The sequence below is a fragment of the Saccoglossus kowalevskii genome, chromosome 1, assembly GCF_978046115.1.
Source record: "Saccoglossus kowalevskii chromosome 1, keSacKowa6.1, whole genome shotgun sequence".
Taxonomy (NCBI): Eukaryota; Metazoa; Hemichordata; class Enteropneusta; family Harrimaniidae; genus Saccoglossus; species Saccoglossus kowalevskii.
Window position 1 is genome coordinate 33,006,046 of NC_140641.1, and position 26,667 is coordinate 33,032,712.

Sequence of the window (26,667 nt, forward strand, 5' to 3'; positions counted from 1 at the left end):
TGATTTTACAATGATATCGGATGCTTAGACAAATGTTTTAAATGTTGTTTTTTTATTTTTTTTTATTTAAACAATGCTTTTATTTCGTTTCAATAATATAAACATACAACAAAACATATTACATTACATAGTGGTATAAGGAAAGAAAATTAAGAGAAATAAAATAAAATAAAAACGATTTGCCCATTATCTAGCCAAATATATAATGGTTCCATTTCTGATAATGGATGAGCTCTTTGTTTTTGTTTATTGCGATTTGTAGTTCCATATTTCTATTTTTCCCTGGTCCAACTGTTATATGCATATTTCATTAGATGAACCTTTTGAACCGTGAAGGTATATACATATTTTTTAAATAATAAAATAAAATGATTTAATAATATATTTTCCGGTTCACATAGACCTTTAATAATATTTTTGACATTGCAAAAAATATTAGCAATGAGTGTGCAATCACTTTTCAACTGTCTCTATAGTCTATATACAACATTGCAGTTAACAAATAGGTGTTTTTTATTGATAATTTGTTTCAAGAGATGGGTTATTTAGGACCGTGATTTTACCGGGCAGCTTCTTTTGTTTCCTTCTTGTGTGATCGGCCTTCAGTTTTCCTTAAAATGGGAGATGGGGATGGGATTGTGTTCCACATCCACTTTGTTTGTGTTCATTTTGTTAAATGCGAAAATACAGTTGAGTAATAAGTTTGATTTTATTTTTTTCGAAGTTCACTAAGATTGAATATTTTCAAACACAGCGCGCTTTGTTTTGCCATTCAACCCATATCTCTGTGATCAAGGACACGACGTATTCTTTGTCATCTAGAATGTTACTGTTCATGTACCTTACAGGGGTCTTATTTTTTATGTTACCTGGTGAAATTTTGATGTAGACACGGGAGTGGTCAGAAAACCCGTGCATCATTCTGGATATTTACAGCTTTAATTCTGCTTCGCGTCTGTTTAGAAGTGTAGAACTTGTCTAACCACACCAGGGTATTGTCCCTCATCAACGTGACATTGACGTTTTCTCTGTGAAGGTTCCGTCGCACAGTTTGAAGCGTTGTAGAATAGAGATGTGGAGACGAGAACTGCGCAATTCTTGTGTCCAAGATCAACTTTACGATGTGATATTGTTGCAATATTAGACTTGATTGCAAAAAAATCCCATCAATGTGATATTGGTGCTTCCATAATATAAAGTTCACTACATGAAACTGAACTTTTCAATACATTAAATGTCTGGGTTAAACGTACTAGATTGATTTTGCGCGACAAAACACGTTCAACATCCGAGAATTACAGCTTTTTAAATTATGAAGTTCGAAGCATCTTTCAATAAATTGACGTGAGTAAAGCGTGGACAGTTTTGATTTTTGTATTTCAGATGTTTGCATAACTACAAACATGGCGGACTCTTCATCGTCCGATGCCCTCAAACACAGTTTCAAAATTGTCGGTGTTTTTATTTGACGGAGGTGGTGGTTTCACCTTACATAAATCCAGTGACTGTTCGCTAAGGTCTCTGATTGTTTAGGTTTTATGGACTGTTCGAGGGTAGCAACAATTGAACAGTAAAATCAAGAGTGGGTGACGATGGAATAAAACACAAAACATCCGACGTGGTTCCTGGGGTCTTATTTGCAACCAAATAATTCTTAGACGATTTGTCTGTCCAGTCAGACTCACCTGAGAGGGTGAGAGAATCGGTCACATGTGACGAATAGCACTGAGATGACCTATTCGACTCAGCGCTACTTAAACCACTTAAGTTTCCCAGCTCTTTCGAATTAATATACATCTCTCTTCGAAATAATTTTACGTGTCTAAACTACGTTCGTTTGCACCCCGTGGGAAGTAATCGCATATATCCCTCAACGCGCCCATACATATTGAGTGTACGATGAATAAACTCATCATCATTGGATACAATTGTTTTTTGCTGACAACGTGTTGGCAAGCGACATCAAAACCACACTTAGTCAATCCATGAAACATCAGAGAAAAACGCGATCTATAACCGATCTATTCATTCTTTACGCTGCCACAATATTTGCCACAGCCTCCACATATGCTTGTACCAAAACCTCTTCAAGGCATTGACAACGTATCGCATGATTTCTTGTTCGGTTGCAAAATGATGTACGGCCAAAAGACCCGACATGTGCAGCGTCGGCCATGTTGACCCAACACGCCGTTGCAATCCCAAGAAAAAGACCCCTTAAAATGGCAAGAAATCGACATGAGCCAACAAACACAACAGAGAAGAAGTTACTAACAAATGCAATAAAGGCAACCAAACCTAGTTGCACGTACCGATCTTCCAAAAGTGAAAACCCAAAAAGAATCAACACAACCCATGAAGCGAAAACACTACTTGCCACCACATTGTATTGTATTTTATATATCATATCAGCGATACTCCGGACTTCATGAAGACGTGAATTTGTTTTATAGACATTAAAAAAATATATCAAACTACATGCAATCCCTGATTTACTCTGTGTTATGACGTCATGAAGTGATTGCTGTAAAACCATAATTTCACACAGAATCTGCGTCGGTCTTCTGTCTACATAACATCACTCTTAAAGCAGCAACTATCCCAATGAAGCTCGGACAGGTTATTTATAATAATAGTTTTGCAACAGTCCTTCAAATGTTGCAGTCTTCAATGGCTTCAACATTATATAATAACATTTACAAAACATAGTTTTCCGTATAATGTAACTCTGTATTCTACACTATAATTTACATGAACCACACATGTATATATTCTACATGTATTTGCATGTTTAAGATCTACTCTGTATTCCGTCTCAGCGTAGGGAGAAGTACCCGTTCACATACCAAGGCCGGGCCATTGTGTGATGCACCATTCGTCTTTTTGGACGCAAAACGGACAAAATATGCGGTATTAACCGTATGAATAACACATTTGATGCGTTGGCGTAAACACCGAGAAACCATTGTTCGACATTGATCTGTTTCACCGAGTTCTATTGTCTTCTCACCAAATTGCAGTATTAGCAATTATATATACAATCTGTTTAAAGGGGAACCGCTCAATCCCATGGATTGCACCAAAGAATCATGGGACACTATTGTTTATGTTGTTTACAATGTTAATCTATCTTTTGTTATCTATTGTCATTTTAATCCAGAAAGTAAATTTGTTGTGTGATTAGGCTTAACTGGAAGGTGCCCCTTTAAAAAACCCTACAGTAAGGTTAAATACAACAAGTGTTTTTATATGCATTTGTCTATTCAAGACTGCAATTTTATTTCATTTACAGTGACGTACAACTCAGATTTATTTTGACTTGTCGATTTCTATAATACAACAGTCGATAAAAGCCCACGGAAATATGAACTAACTAATGGTGTAATGGTGTCACAGTGGTACTGCCTAGGGATAAATATGAGTATATCGATTGGATCCACTGACGTATTTGAGATTTACATTAGAATTAATTTTAATGTCTGACGAACTATATAATGATCATGATATTGAATCCCCAGGCTTCGTATAATTACTTCCTCATCTGATTTGAATAAATGCTTAAAGATTTCATATATGCACAAGATGTGTGGGTAGCATCTAAATTGATGTGTACTTATACAAATGGTGCGGATTTTCTTTTTATTACGAGAAAAATTATTTCGTATGCACTTGATGGTGTAATGTGCAGGGTAATTGTGTATAATCTAATAGCGTCAACGGTGCTAGACTGCACTATGACTTCTTTATCACCATGCTGTATTATTCGCTAAACGCAATTGAAGTCGTTAACATACACTCTATATTAAGCCATGAACCAAAATCAATAGTTACAGCGTTTTATTTTTTTTATTAGCTAATTTATTTTTTATTTTGACAACATAAAAATCATTTCTTACAACGAAGTTTCGAATCCTGCCTCTGAACAAGACCGTTCACCATTCACCGTTCACCTAGCTTGGCACAATTTAGCGGTGCCATACTTGTTTAAGAACGTGCGTGAACAGTAAACATCGTCATGACACCGGCGTTTGTAACAGCGTGTCTCATGGGGCAAACCAGATCCAATACGCGGCTATTAACACTAAACGTTCTCTATCGCCGACATATGGCATGAATTTAATTTTTCCTATGTTGTTTTCTGGTGTCAATTAATAATACTAAAATATTTAATAATTTATAACTACTATTGCTGTATTGTGCTCCATCTAAGATGTTTAGATTATCATGCGCGTTAATTCAGCATTTTTATCTAATCCATCAACGCAATTTCATGTGAAAATTACTTGAACTTAAAAACATTTTTGTCAGAGAGCCATAATACCAGTACAATGGGACAAGAACACTGATAATGCAAATGAACCCATGAGCTTGACATGAACTTGCCACAAGTAGTGAAAATATTTCCATGATGTCGCCCATAAACTAGTCCCAAGTAGTAAAGATGCTGTCACATACCATAACAAAAATTAATTCGTAATGTGAAACAAAAAAAGAAAAAAAAAATGGAGAAACTCAAGAAAACTGAAGTCATCCCACATGATTTGCTACATAGCCACTCCTCATGTCAAAAGAATAATTATGTAAATCATACAAACAGTTAAGTTGTAGCACACACACTTGACTTCTACGAATGAGCTGTCAAGATCCAGGAATCAGTGAGAAATAATCAATGGAATCTCAGAACAGAGAAGTTACATGTTTCTTGCGCTTCCTTGCATACACATGGCAGGAAGTCTTGAGGGAAAGACAGCTAGGTACATTAGCTACTGAGACAGGCATTTACTCGCCGGTCACCCTCCGTGACACGTACACAGGAAACCCATTTAGGATAGAAGTTGAATATCATATCACTAATGCACTTATCTAAATCTTCTTCATGTTTGATGCTATACATTAGAGAATATCTCTGATGGTACGGAAACTGTGCAGGAAATTTAAAGCCAGTATTCACCAGAAAAATAAGAACACTACAGACTTCTTAATATATAATAAAGAAGTAGTTGGATATTTTGTGGACATGACACAATGTTCTAAATAGATCTTATTGTAATTGATCGGCTTCAAGCATTTTCAATATCTTGTCAAAATAACTTGTCAAGAAAACATTTCTGGCACCTTGGTTTGATTGTTTTACGCTCAACAAGGAATGAATTTAAGCCGTAAAATACCACCAATTGTACAGTGTGAGAGAAACACGTTAGCAGGGAACAATTGAAAAACATCACCTCATCTGTGCCCAGAAACAAAGTATGTCAATGACTTCTGTCTGAATTATTCAAATCTGTGTGGGATACTATGAAGAAGATAACAATCACGATTTTCAGCCCATGTTAAAATAGCAGCGACGCCATGTTCAATGTTTGCCTCAGATGGTTCTGTCAATAATCCCAACAAATACAGCATCCATATTATATGTTGAAGCAACAAAGGCCATCCAATCTGTGCCACCCGGGAAACCTGTACATACACCAGTCTAAAGCCAGTGAAAACAATGCCCATGATATCCAGAACATTCTTATTGATTTAACATTTCTGTTAACATTACTGTGCCATTATTAGTGATGATATTTTCAGTGTAATCAAACGAAGAAGCACGAAGAAGATCCTTAACTTCAAGGAAGCATGTGTCAGCAGAATTAGTAATATGATGAAGTGCTTATTATGATATTTGATTACTATGACATTACTCTTTCACTGAAGCAGAAGTCACTGGATAAATGAGGAAATGAGATGAAATTGGTGGTTCGTGACGAAGTGGTCATTGCTTTTATCAGGCAGAAACGCATATGATGTAATGTAGGCAAGTGGTAGTTGTGAAAGCTACACAGCTGAAATATATCGGTCACATTTCATTCACTCACACTTGTTATGTATCTTGTGGCTCGTGGACGACATGGTGCACTCTGTCCAAAAAAGACAAAAAATATCTTTCAATCAATATTTGTCAATGTGTTAAGTTTGATAAATTTGTTGACATCTCAAAGAAGTGCTGGGTCAATGCATACCTGTTCTGTTATTACCCTATCACCACTCGAGTTCCATTCCTGGGTGAAGGGAACACAAGCAAAACGTTGGTGACTGTTGTCATGCCTGAAAAAGTACAGCCAATTGCGAGATTGAGAGTTTTGAGTGCTTAGTTCAAAACTATGATGGAAAAACTCTTTTTCTAATACAATAAATCTGCATTTATTAGTGTTGAAAGGTCAACAAAAATAGAAATTTGCATTTATTGTGTCACTTTGACCTTGAAATATTGACTTGAAGCATATTGCCACAGATTAGTCATGCTTGAAAACTACCGCCATTGATGTTAGCCAAGTAGTTCGAGAAGTATGATATTTTCTGTATTTATTGGTGAATGACATTGGCCATCTTGGAATGGGGCTTTATTGGGGAGGGAGCCGGACGTTATTTTTTCTTTAGTTCACACTTAGATGAGGGTCTACACTACAAAGAGTCATACAGTAACCGTGATGAAACGTCGACAATACCCTGTTAACATGAATGTCAAGGCGAACATCAACATTCATCGTACTTCATGCATCTATGCATCAGCGACCACACATCGACTAGAGCATTTATAGCATGTTTTTAGATGAGTATCTTTGAATTACAAGTATGTATATAGAGCACAACTTTCACACACAATTTACTACAAATAAGAGAGCTGCACATTTTGCGATTTAGTTGTGAATTTGTGATCCATTTAGAAAACTTGAAAGCAGCTTTTTTTGACACTGTGTGTGCGGGTGTAAAAACTATTATACGTTCTTCGCCGCTATGCGGTTACTATATTACTAAATCATTCTGGATATCGATGAAATCAATGTCAAATTACAATAGTCCGTGTGATCATCATGACACCATTTTAAACACATCGAATGTAGATAACACCTTACCTTACTATAAAACCTTATATCACATAAGCACAGCAAACACGTTTCTTCCTAATGTAACATTACAACTTATCGTGTCCATATCATTATAATAACATTTACTGATTAACTGGTAATATAATTTAATAAGGGATATGTTGACAAATCACTACACGTTTTTTCTCAATATTTTGATATAATGGTAAAGAACTAATAAAATGTGAGCAGTAGCAAAAAACCCGATCATATATCATAATCCCAAAGAAACTACCTGATATGATTCAAACGAATTTCTGGCCGACAGAAATAGTAAGACGTATTTTGAATTTGAAGATTGAATATAGATAGCTACCAGCCATGAAGTATATGGTTACAGTTACACATATTGTCATGATCTAAAGCTTATGATGGCCGTAATTATGCCACAGCTGACACACATTTTCCTTTTACCTTAGGCGATCTTCGGCGATCATGTTACCTCCATCATTTTTCAATTCCGCGTTGAATTAGATCTCCCTCCTTTTGCTAGGCACTCGGGCCATGAATTAGTATGCATGTTTACCGGGAGGTACCATTGTTCAGGACGACATAAACCAATCATTTTTTTATCAATGATGTAACATGATACAGTTTCTGGTTTCCACTACAATTTCTAGGTTGATGCTGCCGATTGTTCCCTGGCCTACTGTGTGATATCTCAGAATGTTTTGATATAGTTTAAACTCAAATTCTTTGATTGACATAAACGTGGAATAACAAACAAACAATGTTACAGTAGTGATTGTGTAGCTGAAACCTAGGGAGTACGGCACAAGACGACATTAATATTGTCACTCAGAAGGCAATATTTGCAGACTTGTCATTGTCATTGTTAAGTGAAAATAATATCCCTAGATTTTTATACAAAAATAGTATAGGGAAAGTTCAAAAGGTTGACAACAATTGACAATGCTTTGCACAAGAACAAAACAACTTACGCTACATTGCATAGTCAAGTCAGTAAGAGAAAGATACACAGACTCCATTGTAAACATGAAGTGGTGTCAGGTGTTTCGAAACGTGAGCAACCGACATAAAATGTTTTTGTATGCCGACTCAGCATCTGTACGTAAATGGTAAAATTACATGAATCACAAAACGATCTGATAATGCATAATATACTAGTTGATAGGTGACAAACGGTTATTTGTATTCTAATGTTCAGACACTAGCATACATAAACCAATGTCGTGTTGATACCCTGGGACGGTTGTTATTGTTTGTATTCACATAGGAATTGTGTGTTTTTCATCGGCGATGATAAAAAATAGTCGATTGCCGTTTTCTCTGTTTCCAATTTCCTATTTTGTACACTACAAAGAAGATTTGAATTTGAATATATCCCTTCCTGAGACTTTCTTTACTGGTTTTATTTAATATAATATACCTCTATGTAATCGAAAGTGACTTTAGCGTCTGGATTATATACATATTAACTAAATAATACTCGTTTATACTGCCACGTTGCTTTTAAACTATGACGATTATGTCATAATAACAAGTAATTCGATTGCTTTTCCAGCGTTCCTACTAACCACGTTTGTGAATTAATCGATATAGTGGGAATGAGAGAGGGTACTACGTCCATACAAAGTTGAAAAAATAGTTTAATGATCAATAGAAGAGCAAAAACACAATGCACACTACATGGAATATTCTGACTGAAATATGTTTAATATCTAGACTTCAATTGACGTAATCGGACTCATTAAGGCTAATATAACATAGTTTACATCTTGATTAATATAAAGTAATACAACATTTTTAGGCGAAATTCGCCTATTAAATATACATAGGTTCATTCTAAAATTATATCCCAGTTTGATCATTAGGCTGAAAAAGTATCGATTTTGAATGAAGGGGAAAAGCATTCAAGTAGTTTCTGATTTATGACAAAATCAATCAGGATCGTGGTTTGTTTTTTGATAGATAGGGCGATAGGTACAATTGGCATCGGTCTGATAAAAACACGCATCTTTATAATTCACGAGATTAAAGCATTCGCATTGTTAATGTCATTTTTATAATAAAAAAATACTGAATTTGAACATTATATATGTTATTTGTTGTTTTGTATATAATGCATACACAGATGAGAATATATATAATGACAATAGTGAAATAAAGTGAATAAATATGTTTGATCTAAAAAAATATTTCGCCTACTTGAAACTAAGTTAGCAGAGCTAGAAGCTCTTATTGAATTCCGTAATACGTATCTACGTGATAAAGAGTCTTACATATTATAAATGCTGTTTATATCATTGATAGTGATAGAACAACCCTGTTTATGAAAATAATTTTGTTTAAATAAACCTAGTTAGTATTATGTCACTACCTTCAGTCTACATTAACAATGAGAATGCGATAAATGCATGGTAATATCATCGTTATACAACTACAGTCTCACAACATAACTATTCAAACTATGGGAGAGTGGATGTTTTTCCTGGCGTGTACAATGACTAATAACCAATTCTTTTATTTTAAGTAAAGCAATAAATCATATCATCCGCATCCCTTCATGCAACAACAACAGAAATACAGCTTTTGGGATCGGATTTCAAGTATTCATTCAACACCCAGTCACGTAGTTTATTAAACGGCGAAAAAATACATCGATAATACTCTACACGACACGTATCCAAAGAGACTAAAAAAGGCTGTTTGCGGTTTCGATTATTTATCAAGCAGTGGAAACTAAAATGGGAGCGGTGTATACGCTCTGAGGTAAGCAAAGATTAAAGGTGACGGCAATTGCTGGGAATAACGGCAATCATTAGGGAGGTGTACAAAAGAAACTCACTAGCGACGTTTCAACAAGCTATCAATGTAAATTTTCGCCATGTGTGAAAGCAGTACAATTGAAAAAAAGGCTCTTAAGAAGCAACTAATTTGTACTCCGATTCGCGTCAGTAATAACCCATGTACTATCATGGTATTGTTACACTCACAGAAAAAAAACAAGTATCTACAAAAAGCAATGATATCCTTTACTGCCGTGGAAACATATCGAGGCGATTGACTGGAGTCACACCGTGTCGTAGTAAGTCGTCTCGATAATCGTTTCTATGCGACGGGGGGAGGGTGACATCTTCTGGGCTGCACGATAGTCCAGCTTCACACAGTTTCCCCAACAATCCGCGGAGTAGAAGTCGACGAAGATGCTCAACACCAGAAAAAGCAGAGCCTGCTGGTGAAAAAATTATCCAAATTTAGATCTGTTTGATTTGTATGCATGTGAAATATGCCCCAAGACCAAACAGAATTACGCCATTAAAGCGCTGTGATTAGCGTTTAATACGTGCTGACGTACTGTTTACATATTGTGTTGCCATAAATCGGTTGGCATGCCAACTCACTTTTGTATTTGTCAACCCACAAAACATTTAACTACACAGTCTATTGTGATATCTAACTAATTAGGACGTTAGCTTTTGGGTTGAAGCAAGCAGAAAAGAAATGCCATTTGATAGAACGTTTCGGACCATGGTAATATTAAATGTATATTTTTTTCAACAAACTTCATTTCATATAATTCTATAATTATCTAAAATACTTTGCTTAATGGTTCAAACAGCTCTGATACTTATTATGGCAGATCATAGTGATGGCATAATCTTGTTGATTATTCGTTAAAGTTGTCATTTCCGTTATTGATAATTTTGCTAGTCTTATGAACTCTGCCACTCAACAGTACTGTAGTTCAATCAATTTACAATTATTAGAAAATTTTCAACTCAGGTGTCAATATTGTACAATATAGGATACTAATTATATGGACTATCAGTAAAGTTCCACAGGTCCTCAACTAATAATTGTTATTGTCCAGTGATTATTTAATAATTGTATGCCCAACAATTTGTTTTCCCACTCTAACTAAACAAGGTAGGTGACTTTGAATATATTTTCTATTTAAAATCGAAACGAACAAGCACGAGCAACGTCTTCAAACTAGCTACGGAAGAATTGCACATGGAGAATGTGATTTATATATATATATGATTTTATTGCAATTATTATTGAGGAGAATGAATATTAACTTGTGACACATGTTTTTCTGTTACTGTGTCGACAGTGGTTCTCGCAGAGTAAAACCTTCAATTGCCCTTCGACATCTATATATAATTAGCAGCTTTCAACGGCAAACATGAAAGAATAGCAATATTGATGTTCTCATATCTCACCTTGTCTCTTTCTGATTGATTGACGTGAAGTACCACTTTGTACTGCAGAGCATAACAGAGGATATTGATATTTGGTCGAATCACTTTCACAAGCTGTACGTACTTTCAGCTTCAATTGTCTTAGTGTCCTATCGTCCAACCTTGCTTCACACATGACTGATTCGAGAAGTAATATATAAATCAAAGCAATTGTCAGCCACTGTAACGGCGAATGCATCCCCATCCCCATTGCAGTGATAATGTACACCTGTAAAGACATAACAAAACGAGTTATTTTTTCTGAAACAAAATGCAAATGTTGAAGCATAAATATTTTTCGAGCAGTTAGTATAAATCAACAAAATTACAGCAGTGTGTTATTTGTGTTACTTAAATGTTCCTTATTGAAACGACGCGTTCTCATTGGTCAATCCGTACCACGTGCAGCATGTTATCAGATGATGACTGGGCAGTTTTAGAGTTTAATTCACAAACATATTTAGTTTTTTTTTCACTTGTGTACGGGTTAGGGTTTCAGACAAACTCAGCCCGCCATGTTCAAAATCCTGGTCGTTTTTCTTTTTAAATTTTGAACATCACTGAGTATGTTTTCTGCTGTCGTTTGCTGGTGAACGTTCTATGCATAACTTCAATCACTCTGTCGATTTCTCTCTTCACAAGCATTTCGAGGTTAATATAACTAAACGGACGGGGGTGTTTGCTCAAATAATGAAATCGACTGCGTCCCGACTATTATTGCCCACATCACCGTCATTTCCCTGTTATCACGCAATATTGGGCAGTGTGCCGTTTTTTAGTTTCTAATTATTGATCTCTGAAGCACTGCAACTTTACAGAGTCATTAATAACAACATATAGTCATACAAAAACCCGTAATAATTATCTGGATTTGTATTACTTTTATAGATAGGATGGGGCACATACACATCAACGATTTTTTCTGTGACAGGTTTTCTGAATAAGCCAAACACACAGGTTGAATTATATAAACAGCACTATAAATATGTATAATTGTAATATTTCATTTCAAATTGTATTCACATAGCGTAATTATTATTCGAAGCATCATATTTACGACTGTGGCACACCGACATAATTTAATGTCATCAAACCTGGGTGATCAACTTACAATTGATAGGGATGACAATGCATTGTCTATGTGTGGCTTATTACTCGTGTTTTCTGTTAATGCGTTTTAACGTACTCTACTCAGTGCATTTGAACTACATGATACCGAGTGTGTATATAATGCGTTTAGTAGAACGGAAAGATGTCAGACACGTGCCGTCAACTAAAGGAAGGTAAATGAATGTGGCTATTAACCCTTGAATGACTTTACACAAATTACTTTCATACTGCATTGGATACATATGCCCAATGTCTAGAAATATATAGAATTAATATACTAACCAATTACTAATGAATTGCATTTTTTTTTCATTGATTATCGCAGATCAGATCAGATCAGATTGATCATGTAGATCGATCAGTGATGCCAGCTCGGCTATTATTTCAGGCAATTTATTGTTGAATTGAATAGAATTGACCCCAATTTCAAATTTTCTGCACACCTAGGCACTCTAATGGTGCGTTTAACAGTGGGATACATAGTAATATACATGAGCAGCATTTCACTAAATAGACCGATCAAATCAACCATTGTAATATCCATATCGTGTTCGCAGCCATTGATAACAAATGCTGTGGACACATATAAGGTTTTCCTCGATCACATAATGTTGTCGGAAGATGTAAAAAAACAGGGAAATGTCTCGCTTGATACGAAAGTGATTGATTCATTTCAGTGGACCGCTACGTTGCAGGCAGTGAGTGATTTGTCTATGTTGAACTATAATAATGGTAATGAAATATACACATGGATAATCAATGTATTAGATCTGGATGCCATTGTTTCCATATCAACGCACGCTATATATACACACTCCTTTTGTTATGTTTATTTTACTGCATATGTTTTTCAAATATTGACACAAAGTCACGTATGTTATTCCTATCAATTATGTAATCTCATATAGCATAGCAGTTCAGTGTAATAAAGCAGTGAATAAGTAAAATGAAATATTTCAAGGTTTTATGCGACTGCTCTGCAATATACATGCCATAAAGAACTATATCTCAATACCGTGTCATATAAATTACGGTGAACTTTCGATACATGTCTGCCTATCTCAAAAGTCGCCAATAATTCATTATGTATCGAATTATTATTAGAAATGATATCATTATGAATATTTCTGTGACGTGATTTCAAACTCTCGCAACATCAATTTCTCCTCGCACAGACATTTGTTTTACAAAATTGTTCACGGATTTTGAAAAGACCACGGATTTAAATGACTTGAAAATTAGTAACTGTGTTATTAATTCATCACCGGAGGCGTTAATATAGTGATTGCCCAAAACCTGACTACATGTCTTAATCGCAATAGGGTAAAGTAACAGCAATTGATGTTCATGAACGGCGATCTGCAAACCAGGGCGCTCTACATTACGACCACTATGTTAGATGTTACAAATATATGGAATAAACAAGACACAAATAAAACTTACTTTACGAGTTTAAATTTGATATTGTAGGATCACGCATATGATATTCTGTATATGGATAGATATGTCATAATAACTAATGGTAAAATATGAAATGGAAAACAATATGTAATCCGATTATACCAAATATATCTACTATTTATATAAATCTGTTAATATCTTGTGGCGAATAAGAAAGTATCAGTGATCCGATAATTTAGGAAGCGATTGTATTTTAATGAAGACACGTTTAGTAATAGACAAATTTTGTTATCACTGCCTATGTAGCCAATACATTGGAACTAACATTCATCCCAAACTCAGCAGTGTGTTATTTGTGTTACTTAAATGTTCCTTATTGAAACGGCGCGTTCTCATTGGATGTCATACGCCAACAGTATTCAAGTTAACAACGAACAATAACAGGTTGATGTATTCAATACCTCCAAGACGATGCCTCAGCAATTAGAATTATTAGCATATTAGTGATAAAACTAATGAAAAGAAACAGCGTCTTGTTTGACGTACATATTAACAATGTACATGGCTCAATCCCCGGATGTTGATTTGAATTATGCATATTTATCGGTCTTAATGAGTTGTACACAATGGATATATGTGTTCACAGTTCTTGTGAATTATTCTGCCAAAAATCCAGAAAACACAGATTGCGATATCACCATTAACTGTATAACAAATATTAACCAGTTTACTAACCTTAGGAATTTAGATAAACCTATAAAACTGAACTATAACCGATTCAACAGATTATTTTGTCGCGTTAGCTACATGCAATGTTACGAATGTTTGTAATTTTCTTGATTATGTTACATATTCCCTTCATCCACGTTATTGAAGCGATACATGTGTCACCCAGACACAAGTTGTGATGCATTATGTTAATAACAGCAGTATATGCTATCGTCACGGCGTTTTGGGGATATATAAGCAATAAGACACCATGTGCGCCACAACACATACACAAATCTAACATTCTATTTCAAAGCCAACGTTTACATTAGTGTATTGTAATAGTTCAATAATGACTGTCATTCTATATCATACACTCGCTGAGCAGTGTAACTTGGTTTTTTAAATAGCATTTTCAAAACGGGAACTTATTATTATTTCATTGACCAGATTTAGAAAATAAAACAATCACACACGTTTGCCTAATTGACTCATGATACAAAACACATTCAGCAGCCATTTTCACACAGATATACAGATAGAAATAATCTTACCTACGCACGAATCTACGGAACTTCAGACTATACAAAATGTGATCTACATCAACATCCACATCTATCACGCTTAACCCAACTGCAATGAATTCTGGGAAAGCAGATAAGCGTCAAATTAGATGCCGGAAGTGCGAGTATACTTAATAGATGTTAGACCTTCTGTATTGTGCTAGGATCGCATTGCGGCTGCTCAACGAGGCTATTATGCAGTGAATAGCCTTTGTAATCAAACATGTCATCATTGACATACATCCACAATTTAGTGAATGCTAATGGAAACATGTTTTGAAGTAGTTAAATATTATTTATAAAATATGTACCTAATACACAACTGCCCATACTATATACAGTAGCGATTCTTTACTAAATGTCAACACATTTGTGGTTATAAAGTTTAATATACATTATGTTATGTTATGTTATGTTATGTTTAGTTGGTCGTGATTGCCTTTGTATAACATAAACACAAGATAGAATACAATGCAGCTAATAACTGCTAGGATTTATTGAATGATATGTTATTTTTAATATCTACTTATCACTGCGATGCTGCGTTTAGAGCAGATTACAACTAATGTCAGTTTGGCTCGTGTAGTGTATTGTAGTATTGCGTAGTGTAGTGTAGTGTAGTGTAGTGTAGTGTAGTGTAGTGTAGTGTAGTGTAGTGTAGTGTAGTGTAGTGTAGTGTAGTGTAGTGTAGTGTAGTGTAGTGTAGTGTAGTGTTGTGTTGTGTAGTGTATCTCTTCTTCTTCTTCAAAAAAACTAATCAAGAATAAATGTTCGTAATCAGTAAAAATAAAGTATGCAGTTTAGAGTCCCTCAGAGGATATGTTGTCTTCAAAGGCGGCGAAACCATTGTCAGCAGGTATCCATTACTTACGGTGAATACGATTGTCATCTCACGTTTTTAGATGAGTTCACAAAAAAGAAATAAACTCAAATTTCCATAACGAAAATTAAACCCGTGATTACATGTTACCATGGTGATATAAGGGACCCCACTGTGTAATAGTTGTAGTGGTGTGATGATAATAGATATCAAGCTTCAGGCTAAGTATAGCTATTGTATATACGTCAAAACATTTACTTTGAAATCATAGTCCTAAAATGTTGTGAACTGTATCTTACTTCAACAATCTCACAACTGAAATCAAACCTAAACCCATTGAAAGTTAACATTTATACAGGATGGTATTTTTCGTCGTGTTACCGTGTCTGTGGTTTTACATACCTCTAGCGATTATTCGAATTGCTAATTAACATGTCAACTTTATTAATCTTTCCGTGTATTTTAAATGAACGGCTTTGCGCATTAGTAAGTGTAATCCAATCACGCTTCAGAACCGCTTGACATTGTTTTGTTTTGCAGTGACAGGCGGGAGAGGCTAATTACTAGTATCTAGTGTAAGAAATTGGCATGGAGGGGTAAAAGTTCCAGCGGTAATCGTTTAGAAACTGAATGATTCTATTTACGGATTCTGGGCGGTGTATTCGGTTTTACCTACGCACTTGTTTGCGTGGCCTAATTAGAATTTGTCAGGCACCAATCAGAAGACTGGTAACTAGAGCGGTGAATCAACCACGCGCTGACTTTTAATTCCAATACTTGGTACGTCGGTAGCCGATTCAACACAATACTACATGTTATTTAAAACAGAATAACTATAGCCTCATACAATGTTATTGTCCCAGACATTTCTGATGTTACACGCCACACTGATGTGTTGAGAGGCAAGTGAGAGGTAAGCATTGAGAGCACGGACACTCAAATATTCACACGAATTTGAAAAGATTTTGAGATGACAGAACAAATAATAACTGTAAGCTTCGAGGTATATTAAGATTCTCCGACTTGACGTGTCGCTTATTCACCTCGACTGCGGCTCGCACGTGCCTCGTGTGTGGTTATCCGTAGCGCTCTGATTGGTGTAAGCAATACAAACGACAGGTTTGTTGAGGTCGAAGTTGATGTATGTTTAGACAGATTCAGTACTATTTATGACAATGCATTACTCTATGATATCATCATAGAATGCGTTACACTGACATCACTATAGAATGCACAACACTATGGCATCACTATAGAATGCATAACACTATGACATCACTATAAAATGCAGTACACTATTACATCACTATAAAACGATTATACTATCACATCACTATAGAATGTATAACACTGTGGCATCACTATAGAATACTGTGGCATCACTATTGAATGCATAACACTATGACATCACTATAGAATGCAGTACACTATCACATCACTATAGAATGCATAACACTATGGCATTACTATAGAATGCATTACACTATGACATCACTATAGAATGCAGTACACTATCACATCACTATAGAACGATTACACTATCACATCACTATAGAATGTATAACACTGTGGCATCACTATAGAATACTGTGGCATCACTATTGAATGCATAACACTATCACATCACTATAGAATGCAGTACACTATCACATCACTATAGAATGCATAACACTGTGGCATCACTATAGAATACTGTGGCATCACTATTGATTGCATAACACTATCACATCACTATAGAATGCATAACACTATGGCATTACTATAGAATGCATAACACTATGGCACCACTATAGAATGCAGTACACTATCACATCACTATAGAATGTATAACACTGTGGCATCATTATAGAATACTGTGGCATCACTATTGATTGCATAACACTATCACATCACTATAGAATGCATAACACTATGGCATTACTATAGAATGCATAACACTATGGCACCACTATAGAATGCAGTACACTATCACATCACTATAGAATGTATAACACTGTGGCATCACTATAGAATACTGTGGCATCACTATTGATTGCATAACACTATCACATCACTATAGAATGCATAACACTATGGCATTACTATAGAAAGCATAACACTATGGCACCACTATAGAATGCAGTACACCATCACATCACTATGTAATGCATTACACTATCACATCACTATAGAACGATTACACTATCACATCACTATAGAATGCATAACAATTTGGCATCACTATAGAATGCAGAACACTATCACATCACTATAGAATGCATTACACTTGCATCAATATAGAATGCATTACACTGACAACACTATATAATACAATACACTGTGACATCACTATAGAATGCATTACACTTTCACATCACTATAGAATGCAGTACACAATGACATCAACATAGGGTATATTACACTTTCACATCACTATAGAATGCATTACACTGACATCACTATATAATACAATACACTATGACAGCATTATAGAATGCATTACACTATCACATGACTATAGAATGCATAAAACTATGGCAACACTATAGAATGCATAACACTATGGCATCACTATAGAATGCAGTACATTATCACATCATCATAGAATGCATAACACTATGGCATCTCTATAGAATGCAGTACACTATCACATCACTATAGAATGCATAACACAATAGCATCACTATAGAATGCATTACACTATCACGTGACTATAGAACGATTACACTATCACATCACTATAGAACGATTACACCATCACATCACTATATAATGCATAACACTATGGCATCACTATATAATGCATAACACTATGGCATCACTATAGAATGCAGTACACTATCACATCACTATAGAACGATTACACTATCACATCACTATATAATGCATAACACTATGGCATCACTATAGAATGCATTACACTATCATATCACTATAGAATGCATTACACTATCACATCACTATAGAATGCATAAAACTATGGCATCACTATAGAATGCATAACACTATGGCACCGCTATAGAATGTAGTACACCATGACATCACTATAGAACGATTACACTATCACATCTCTCTAGAATGCATAACACTATGGCATCACTATAGAATGCATAACACTATGGCATCACTATAGAATGCAGAACACTATCACATCACTATAGAATGCATTAAATTTGCATCAATATAGAATACATTACACTTTGACATCACTATAGAATATATTACACTGTGACATCACTATAGAATGCATTACACTATCACATCACTATAGAATGCATTACATTATCACATCACTATAGAATGCATTACATTATCACATCACTATAGAATGCAGCACACAATGACATCAACATAGGGTGTATTACACTCGCATAACTAAAGAATGCATTACAGTATGGCATCATTATAGAATGCATTACACTATCACATTACTATAGAATGCATTACACAATTACATGATTATAGAATGCATTACACTATCACAAGACTATAGAATGCATTACACTATCACATGACTATAGAATGCATTACACTATCACACGACTATAGAGTGCATTACACTATCACATGACTGTAGAATGCATTACACTATCACATGACTATAGAATGCATTACACTATCACATGACTATAGAATGCAGAACACTATCACATGACTATAGAACGATTACACTATCACGTGACTATAGAATGCATTACACTATCACATCACTATAGACTGCATTACACTATCACATGACTATAGAATGCAGAACACTATCACATGACTATAGAATGCAGAACACTATCACATGACTATAGAATGCATAACACTATCACATGACTATAGAATGCAGAACACTATCACATGACTATAGAATGCATTACACTATCACATGACGATAGAATGCAGAACACTACCACATGACTATAGAATGCATTACTCTATCACATGACTATAGAATGCATTACACTGTCACATGACTATAGAATGCATTACACTATCACATGACTATAGAATGCATTACACTATCACATGACTATAGAATGCATTACACTATCACATGACTATAGAATGCAGAATACTATCACATGACTATAGAATGCAGAACACTATCATATGACGATAGAATGCATTACACTGTCACAACCAATCTCCCACGCAGAGTTCTATTCCACGAATATATCTCTGCCACCACGTGATATTATGCTCGTCGTTGATTGGTCGATGCGTCACAGTGGAACTACTTACAAAGACGCCCAACGAAACATTGCCAGGCATGGCAATGCGATTTAAGAATCTGACGAAAGTGTACGCTTCATTTGTAGATTCTGGTTAGTTTTAAATTGAGAAGCTAATATTTACTTTCCATAGCACAAACGGTGTGGCAGTAGCTCGATTTAGTTGTCAATACTACGAAGTGCTTTCATTTGTTTATATTTCTTCGCCTGGCAATCCACAGTACGGTCAGTTTGATGAAACGAGTAACACCTTAGTAACCGTTATTCCGCGATGAAATTATTTTCTTTTGTAAAATATAACTATTTCACCCTTGACAGTACATTTACGGAAAAATCGTTATCAGCTATAGATAAAATATTTTAAAACTTTTTTTCCGGTAAGAATAAATCAACACAAGAGCCCTCTAATAACAAAAATACGCAAATGACACGCGTAGTAAAAGTCTTGTGGTGTTTCACCACAAAATGGCGGTGTGTGGTGGCAGAGATACTTTCGGTGATCTAACCGCAAGGATCTCTGGGAAGGAGAATGTATCACAACGGCATAGAATGCATTACACTGTCACATGACTATAGAATGCATTACACTATCACATGACTATAGAATGCATTACACTATCACATGACTATCAAATGCATTACTCTATCACAACGGCATAGAATGCATTACACTATCACGTGACTATAGAATGTATCACACTATCACGTGACTAGAATGCATTACACTATCACAACGGCATAGAATGCATTATACTATCACATGACTATAGAATGCATTGCACTATCACATGACTATAGAATGCATTACACTATCACATCACTATAGAATGCATTACACTATCACGTAACTATAGAATGCATTACACTATCACATCACTATAGAATGCATTACACTATCACATCTCTATAGAATGCATTACACTATCACGTGACTATAGAATGCATTACACTTTCACGTGACTATAGAATGCATTACACTATCACGTGACTATATAATGCATTACACTATCACATCACTATAGAATGCATTACACTATCACATCACTATAGAATGCATTACACTATCACGTGACTATAGAATGCATTACACTTTCACGTGACTATAGAATGCATTACACTATCACAACGGCATAGAATGCATTACACTATCACATGACTATAGAATGCATTACACTATCACATGACTATAGAATGCATTACCCTATCACATGACTATAGAATGCATTACACTATCACATCACTATAGAATGCATTACACTATCACGTCACTATAGAATGCATTACACTATCACGTCACTATAGAATGCATTACACTATCACAACGGCATAGAATGCATTACACTATCACATGACTATAGAATGTATTACACTATCACATGACTATAGAATGCATTACACTATCACAAGATTATAGAATGCATTACACTATCACAACGGCATAGAATGCGTTACACTATCACGTGACTATAGAATGCTTTACACTATCACAGGGACATAGAATGCATTACACTATCACGTGACTATAGAATGCATTACACTATCACATCACTATAGAATGCATTACACTATCACATCTCTATAGAATGCATTACACTATCACGTGACTATAGAATGCATTACACTTTCACGTGACTATAGAATGCATTACACTATCACGTGACTATATAATGCATTACACTATCACATCACTATAGAATGCATTACACTATCACATCACTATAGAATGCATTACACTATCACAACGGCATAGAATGCATTACACTATCACATGACTATAGAATGCATTACACTATCACATGACTATAGAATGCATTACACTATCACAAGATTATAGAATGCATTACACTATCACAACGGCATAGAATGCATTACACTATCACGTGACTATAGAATGCATTAGACTATCATGTGACTATAGAATGCTTTACACTATCACAAGGACATAGAATGCATTACACTATCACGTGACTATAGAATGCATTACACTATCACATCACTATAGATTGCATTACACTATCACATCTCTATAGAATGCATTACACTATCACGTGACTATAGAATGCATTACACTTTCACGTGACTATAGAATGCATTACACTATCACGTGACTATATAATGCATTACACTATCACATCACTATAGAATGCATTACACTATCACATCACTATAGAATGCATTACACTATCACGTCACTATAGAATGCATTACACTATCACAACGGCATAGAATGCATTACACTATCACATGACTATAGAATGCATTACACTATCACAAGATTATAGAATGCATTACACTATCACAACGGCATAGAATGCATTACACTATCACGTGACTATAGAATGCATTAGACTATCATGTGACTATAGAATGCTTTACACTATCACAACGACATATAATGCATTATACTATCACGTGACTATAGAATGCATTACACTATCACATGACTATAGAATGCATTACACTATCACATCACTATAGAATGCATTACTCTATCACATCGGCATAGAATGCATTACACTGTCACACCTCTATAGAATGCATTACACTATCACATGACTATAGAATGCATTACACTATCACATGACTATAGAATGCATTACACTATCACATGACTATAGAATGCATTACACTATCACATGACTATAGAATGCATTACACTATCACATCACTATAGAATGCATTACACTATCACATGACTATAGATTGCATTACACTATCACATCTCTATAGAATGCATTACACTATCACGTGACTATAGAATGCATTACACTTTCACGTGACTATAGAATGCATTACACTATCACGTGACTATATAATGCATTACACTATCACATCACTATAGAATGCATTACACTATCACATCACTATAGAATGCATTACACTATCACGTCACTATAGAATGCATTACACTATCACAACGGCATAGAATGCATTACACTATCACATGACTATAGAATGCATTACACTATCACAAGATTATAGAATGCATTACACTATCACAACGGCATAGAATGCATTACACTATCACGTGACTATAGAATGCATTAGACTATCATGTGACTATAGAATGCTTTACACTATCACAAGGACATATAATGCATTACACTATCACGTGACTATAGAATGCATTACACTATCACATGACTATAGAATGCATTACACTATCACATCACTATAGAATGCATTACTCTATCACATCGGCATAGAATGCATTACACTGTCACACCTCTATAGAATGCATTACACTATCACATGACTATAGAATGCATTACACTATCACATGACTATAGAATGCATTACACTATCACATGACTATAGAATGCATTACACTATCACATGACTATAGAATGCATTACACTATCACATCACTATAGAATGCATTACACTATCACATCACTATAGAATGCATTATACTATCACGTGACTATAGAATGCATTACACTATCACATCACTATAGAATGCATTACACTATCACATGAGTATAGAATGCATTACACTATCACATTACTATAGAATGCATTACACTATCACATGACTATAGAATGCATTACACTATCACATGACTATAGAATGCATTACACTATCACGTGACTATAGAATGCTTTACACTGTCACATGACTATAGAATGCATTACACTATCACATGACTATAGAATGCATTACACTATCACGTGACTATAGAATGCATTAGACTATCATGTGACTATAGAATGCTTTACACTATCACAACGACATATAATGCATTACACTATCACGTGACTATAGAATGCATTACACTATCACATGACTATAGAATGCATTACACTATCACATCACTATAGAATGCATTACTCTATCACATCGGCATAGAATGCATTACACTGTCACACCTCTATAGAATGCATTACACTATCACATGACTATAGAATGCATTACACTATCACATGACTATAGAATGCATTACACTATCACATGACTATAGAATGCATTACAATATCACATGACTATAGAATGCATTACACTATCACATCACTATAGAATGCATTACACTATCACATGACTATAGATTGCATTACACTATCACATCTCTATAGAATGCATTACACTATCACGTGACTATAGAATGCATTACACTTTCACGTGACTATAGAATGCATTACACTATCACGTGACTATATAATGCATTACACTATCACATCACTATAGAATGCATTACACTATCACATCACTATAGAATGCATTACACTATCACGTCACTATAGAATGCATTACACTATCACAACGGCATAGAATGCATTACACTATCACATGACTATAGAATGCATTACACTATCACAAGATTATAGAATGCATTACACTATCACAACGGCATAGAATGCATTACACTATCACGTGACTATAGAATGCATTAGACTATCATGTGACTATAGAATGCTTTACACTATCACAAGGACATATAATGCATTACACTATCACGTGACTATAGAATGCATTACACTATCACATGACTATAGAATGCATTACACTATCACATCACTATAGAATGCATTACTCTATCACATCGGCATAGAATGCATTACACTGTCACACCTCTATAGAATGCATTACACTATCACATGACTATAGAATGCATTACACTATCACATGACTATAGAATGCATTACACTATCACATGACTATAGAATGCATTACACTATCACATGACTATAGAATGCATTACACTATCACATCACTATAGAATGCATTACACTATCACATCACTATAGAATGCATTATACTATCACGTGACTATAGAATGCATTACACTATCACATCACTATAGAATGCATTACACTATCACATGAGTATAGAATGCATTACACTATCACATTACTATAGAATGCATTACACTATCACATGACTATAGAATGCATTACACTATCACATGACTATAGAATGCATTACACTATCACGTGACTATAGAATGCATTACACTATCACATGACTATAGAATGCATTACACTATCACATGACTATAGAATGCATTACACTATCACGTGACTATAGAATGCATTACACTATCACATGACTATAGAATGCATTACACTATGATAACACCTTATAATACATCACATCATTTACACACCATATCACATTAAACCCATTGATTAATTACAAATATTATGACTACAATAAATGACAAATGTTACCTCCCCATATAAATCGATCTTCATATGAACACCAACAGCACTCATATTATAACTCAACTTCATTCATGCAATTCTTCATTTGCTATCGTTCTCATTGTTAGTGGGTAGTTTTATTGTTCAATTAATTGATCAGTCACTCTGTTTTATTAATTCATTTAAAAGCTGTCCAATTAACTGATAAATTGAATTATGCCTTACATTGTTTATTTTTAGATTGGTTGGTTAGTTATTCCATAATACTGTATTTACTTGTGCTTGCTTTGTTGCTTTACGACTGAAATTTATTCCTAGTGGAGTCCCTGAAGCAGCGAGTACAACTCAAACAGTTGTATGACCTTATTAAAATCACGTCCTTCTATTTTACTGTTTGGTCATTTGATGTCAGTATCTGTCATTCATTCATTCATTCATTCATTCATTCATTCATTCATTCATTCATTCATTCATTCATTCATTCATTCATTCATTCATTCATGTATTCCATAATTATCATTTCTTCTTGTAACACGAATATACAGATTCTACAGTTGTAGTCATGTGAGCTCAGACAGTTGTGTCATGGTAAGGTTCTTACTCCCTATATGGTACAAGTATATAGAGTCGTACTACTGCAGTAACAATCACGTTCACTGTAATAATGTACTTTATCTGCGTGATATATATAAATGCGCTCTATTTTGATACACGAGTAGGTAGGGGCTATCATTGTTACATACTAATACTTCTTACATCGCATTAGTTGAGGTGTTACAGTAATGTATGCGAGTACATGTCACTTAACCTGATAATATACATTATTGTAATACGAGTATACTGTACATCAAACAAAATAGTAGGTACAATACTGTCAGTTGTTTTATCATTCGTTAATATAACATATATACATATAACGAAGTATGTCCCTCATGATTACGTAACTAAATGCTGCAATACTAATTCCCTGTCTCGTGGCGGTCTAAAGGCACATAATGCTTCCTTTGATATGTGAACTGTTATTAGTTCCTCAATTTTACTTACAGAAAGCCTATAATATCACTGGAAAGATTTAAACACATATCGCCATTTTGAATTGTGAATTAAAAATGGCGTTACACTATGTGAGAAGGACAACCTTGTGCAAAAAAATAATATTTCTAATATAAACGGAATAAAATCCTTCTACTGACAAATGAATTATCACCATGTATTAATATTTATATCTCATTACTCAAAAAACTAAATCACCAATTTCCTGATATAGATCCTGATTTTCAGAATAATGAAAATATATTTTGTTAAATCTTGATATATCTTTATAACATAAGAAGGTAATAAACTTGTAATGACGAGGAGGACGTCAGGTGTATCCACCAAGTACTATCATTTGAAAGAAGCTGATTATTTGTATTCTGTCATTCAGTTGTTGCATGACACATAAGAAAACGAATAGTGGCCCCGTAGTTCATTCAAGGCATTTTTGAATAAAATAGGTTACAATTCAGTTTCATAGGCGAAAATGCTGTCTACAAATGTCAACAAACGTACTATCACTGGTAACGTAATATTATTCGATGTGGTAGTGTTACTTGGTGGTAATTA

At 34.8% G+C, this 26,667-nt stretch overlaps 1 protein-coding gene across 7 annotated transcripts in view; it reads right to left on the reverse strand.

Moving 5' to 3' along the window:
• Nucleotides 1-8,503: 8,503 nt before the first annotated feature.
• Nucleotides 8,504-26,667, reverse strand: part of LOC100373377 (uncharacterized) — an 83,701-nt gene continuing 65,537 nt past the window's right edge. For 3 of the 7 annotated variants that reach the window (XM_085493450.1, XM_085493460.1, XM_085493454.1), the window contains exons 2-3: nt 11,102-11,348; nt 8,504-10,107 (exon numbers count right to left, since the gene is read on the reverse strand). In XM_085493450.1, the coding sequence (XP_085349576.1) occupies nt 9,908-10,107; nt 11,102-11,330 (429 nt within the window). In that variant the 5' untranslated portion in view covers nt 11,331-11,348 and the 3' untranslated portion in view covers nt 8,504-9,907. Of the gene's footprint in view, nt 10,108-11,101; nt 11,349-14,892; nt 14,984-26,667 lie in introns of all 7 variants that reach the window. The other 4 variants (XM_085493436.1, XM_085493443.1, XM_078011761.2 and 1 more) reach the window with 3 other exon arrangements.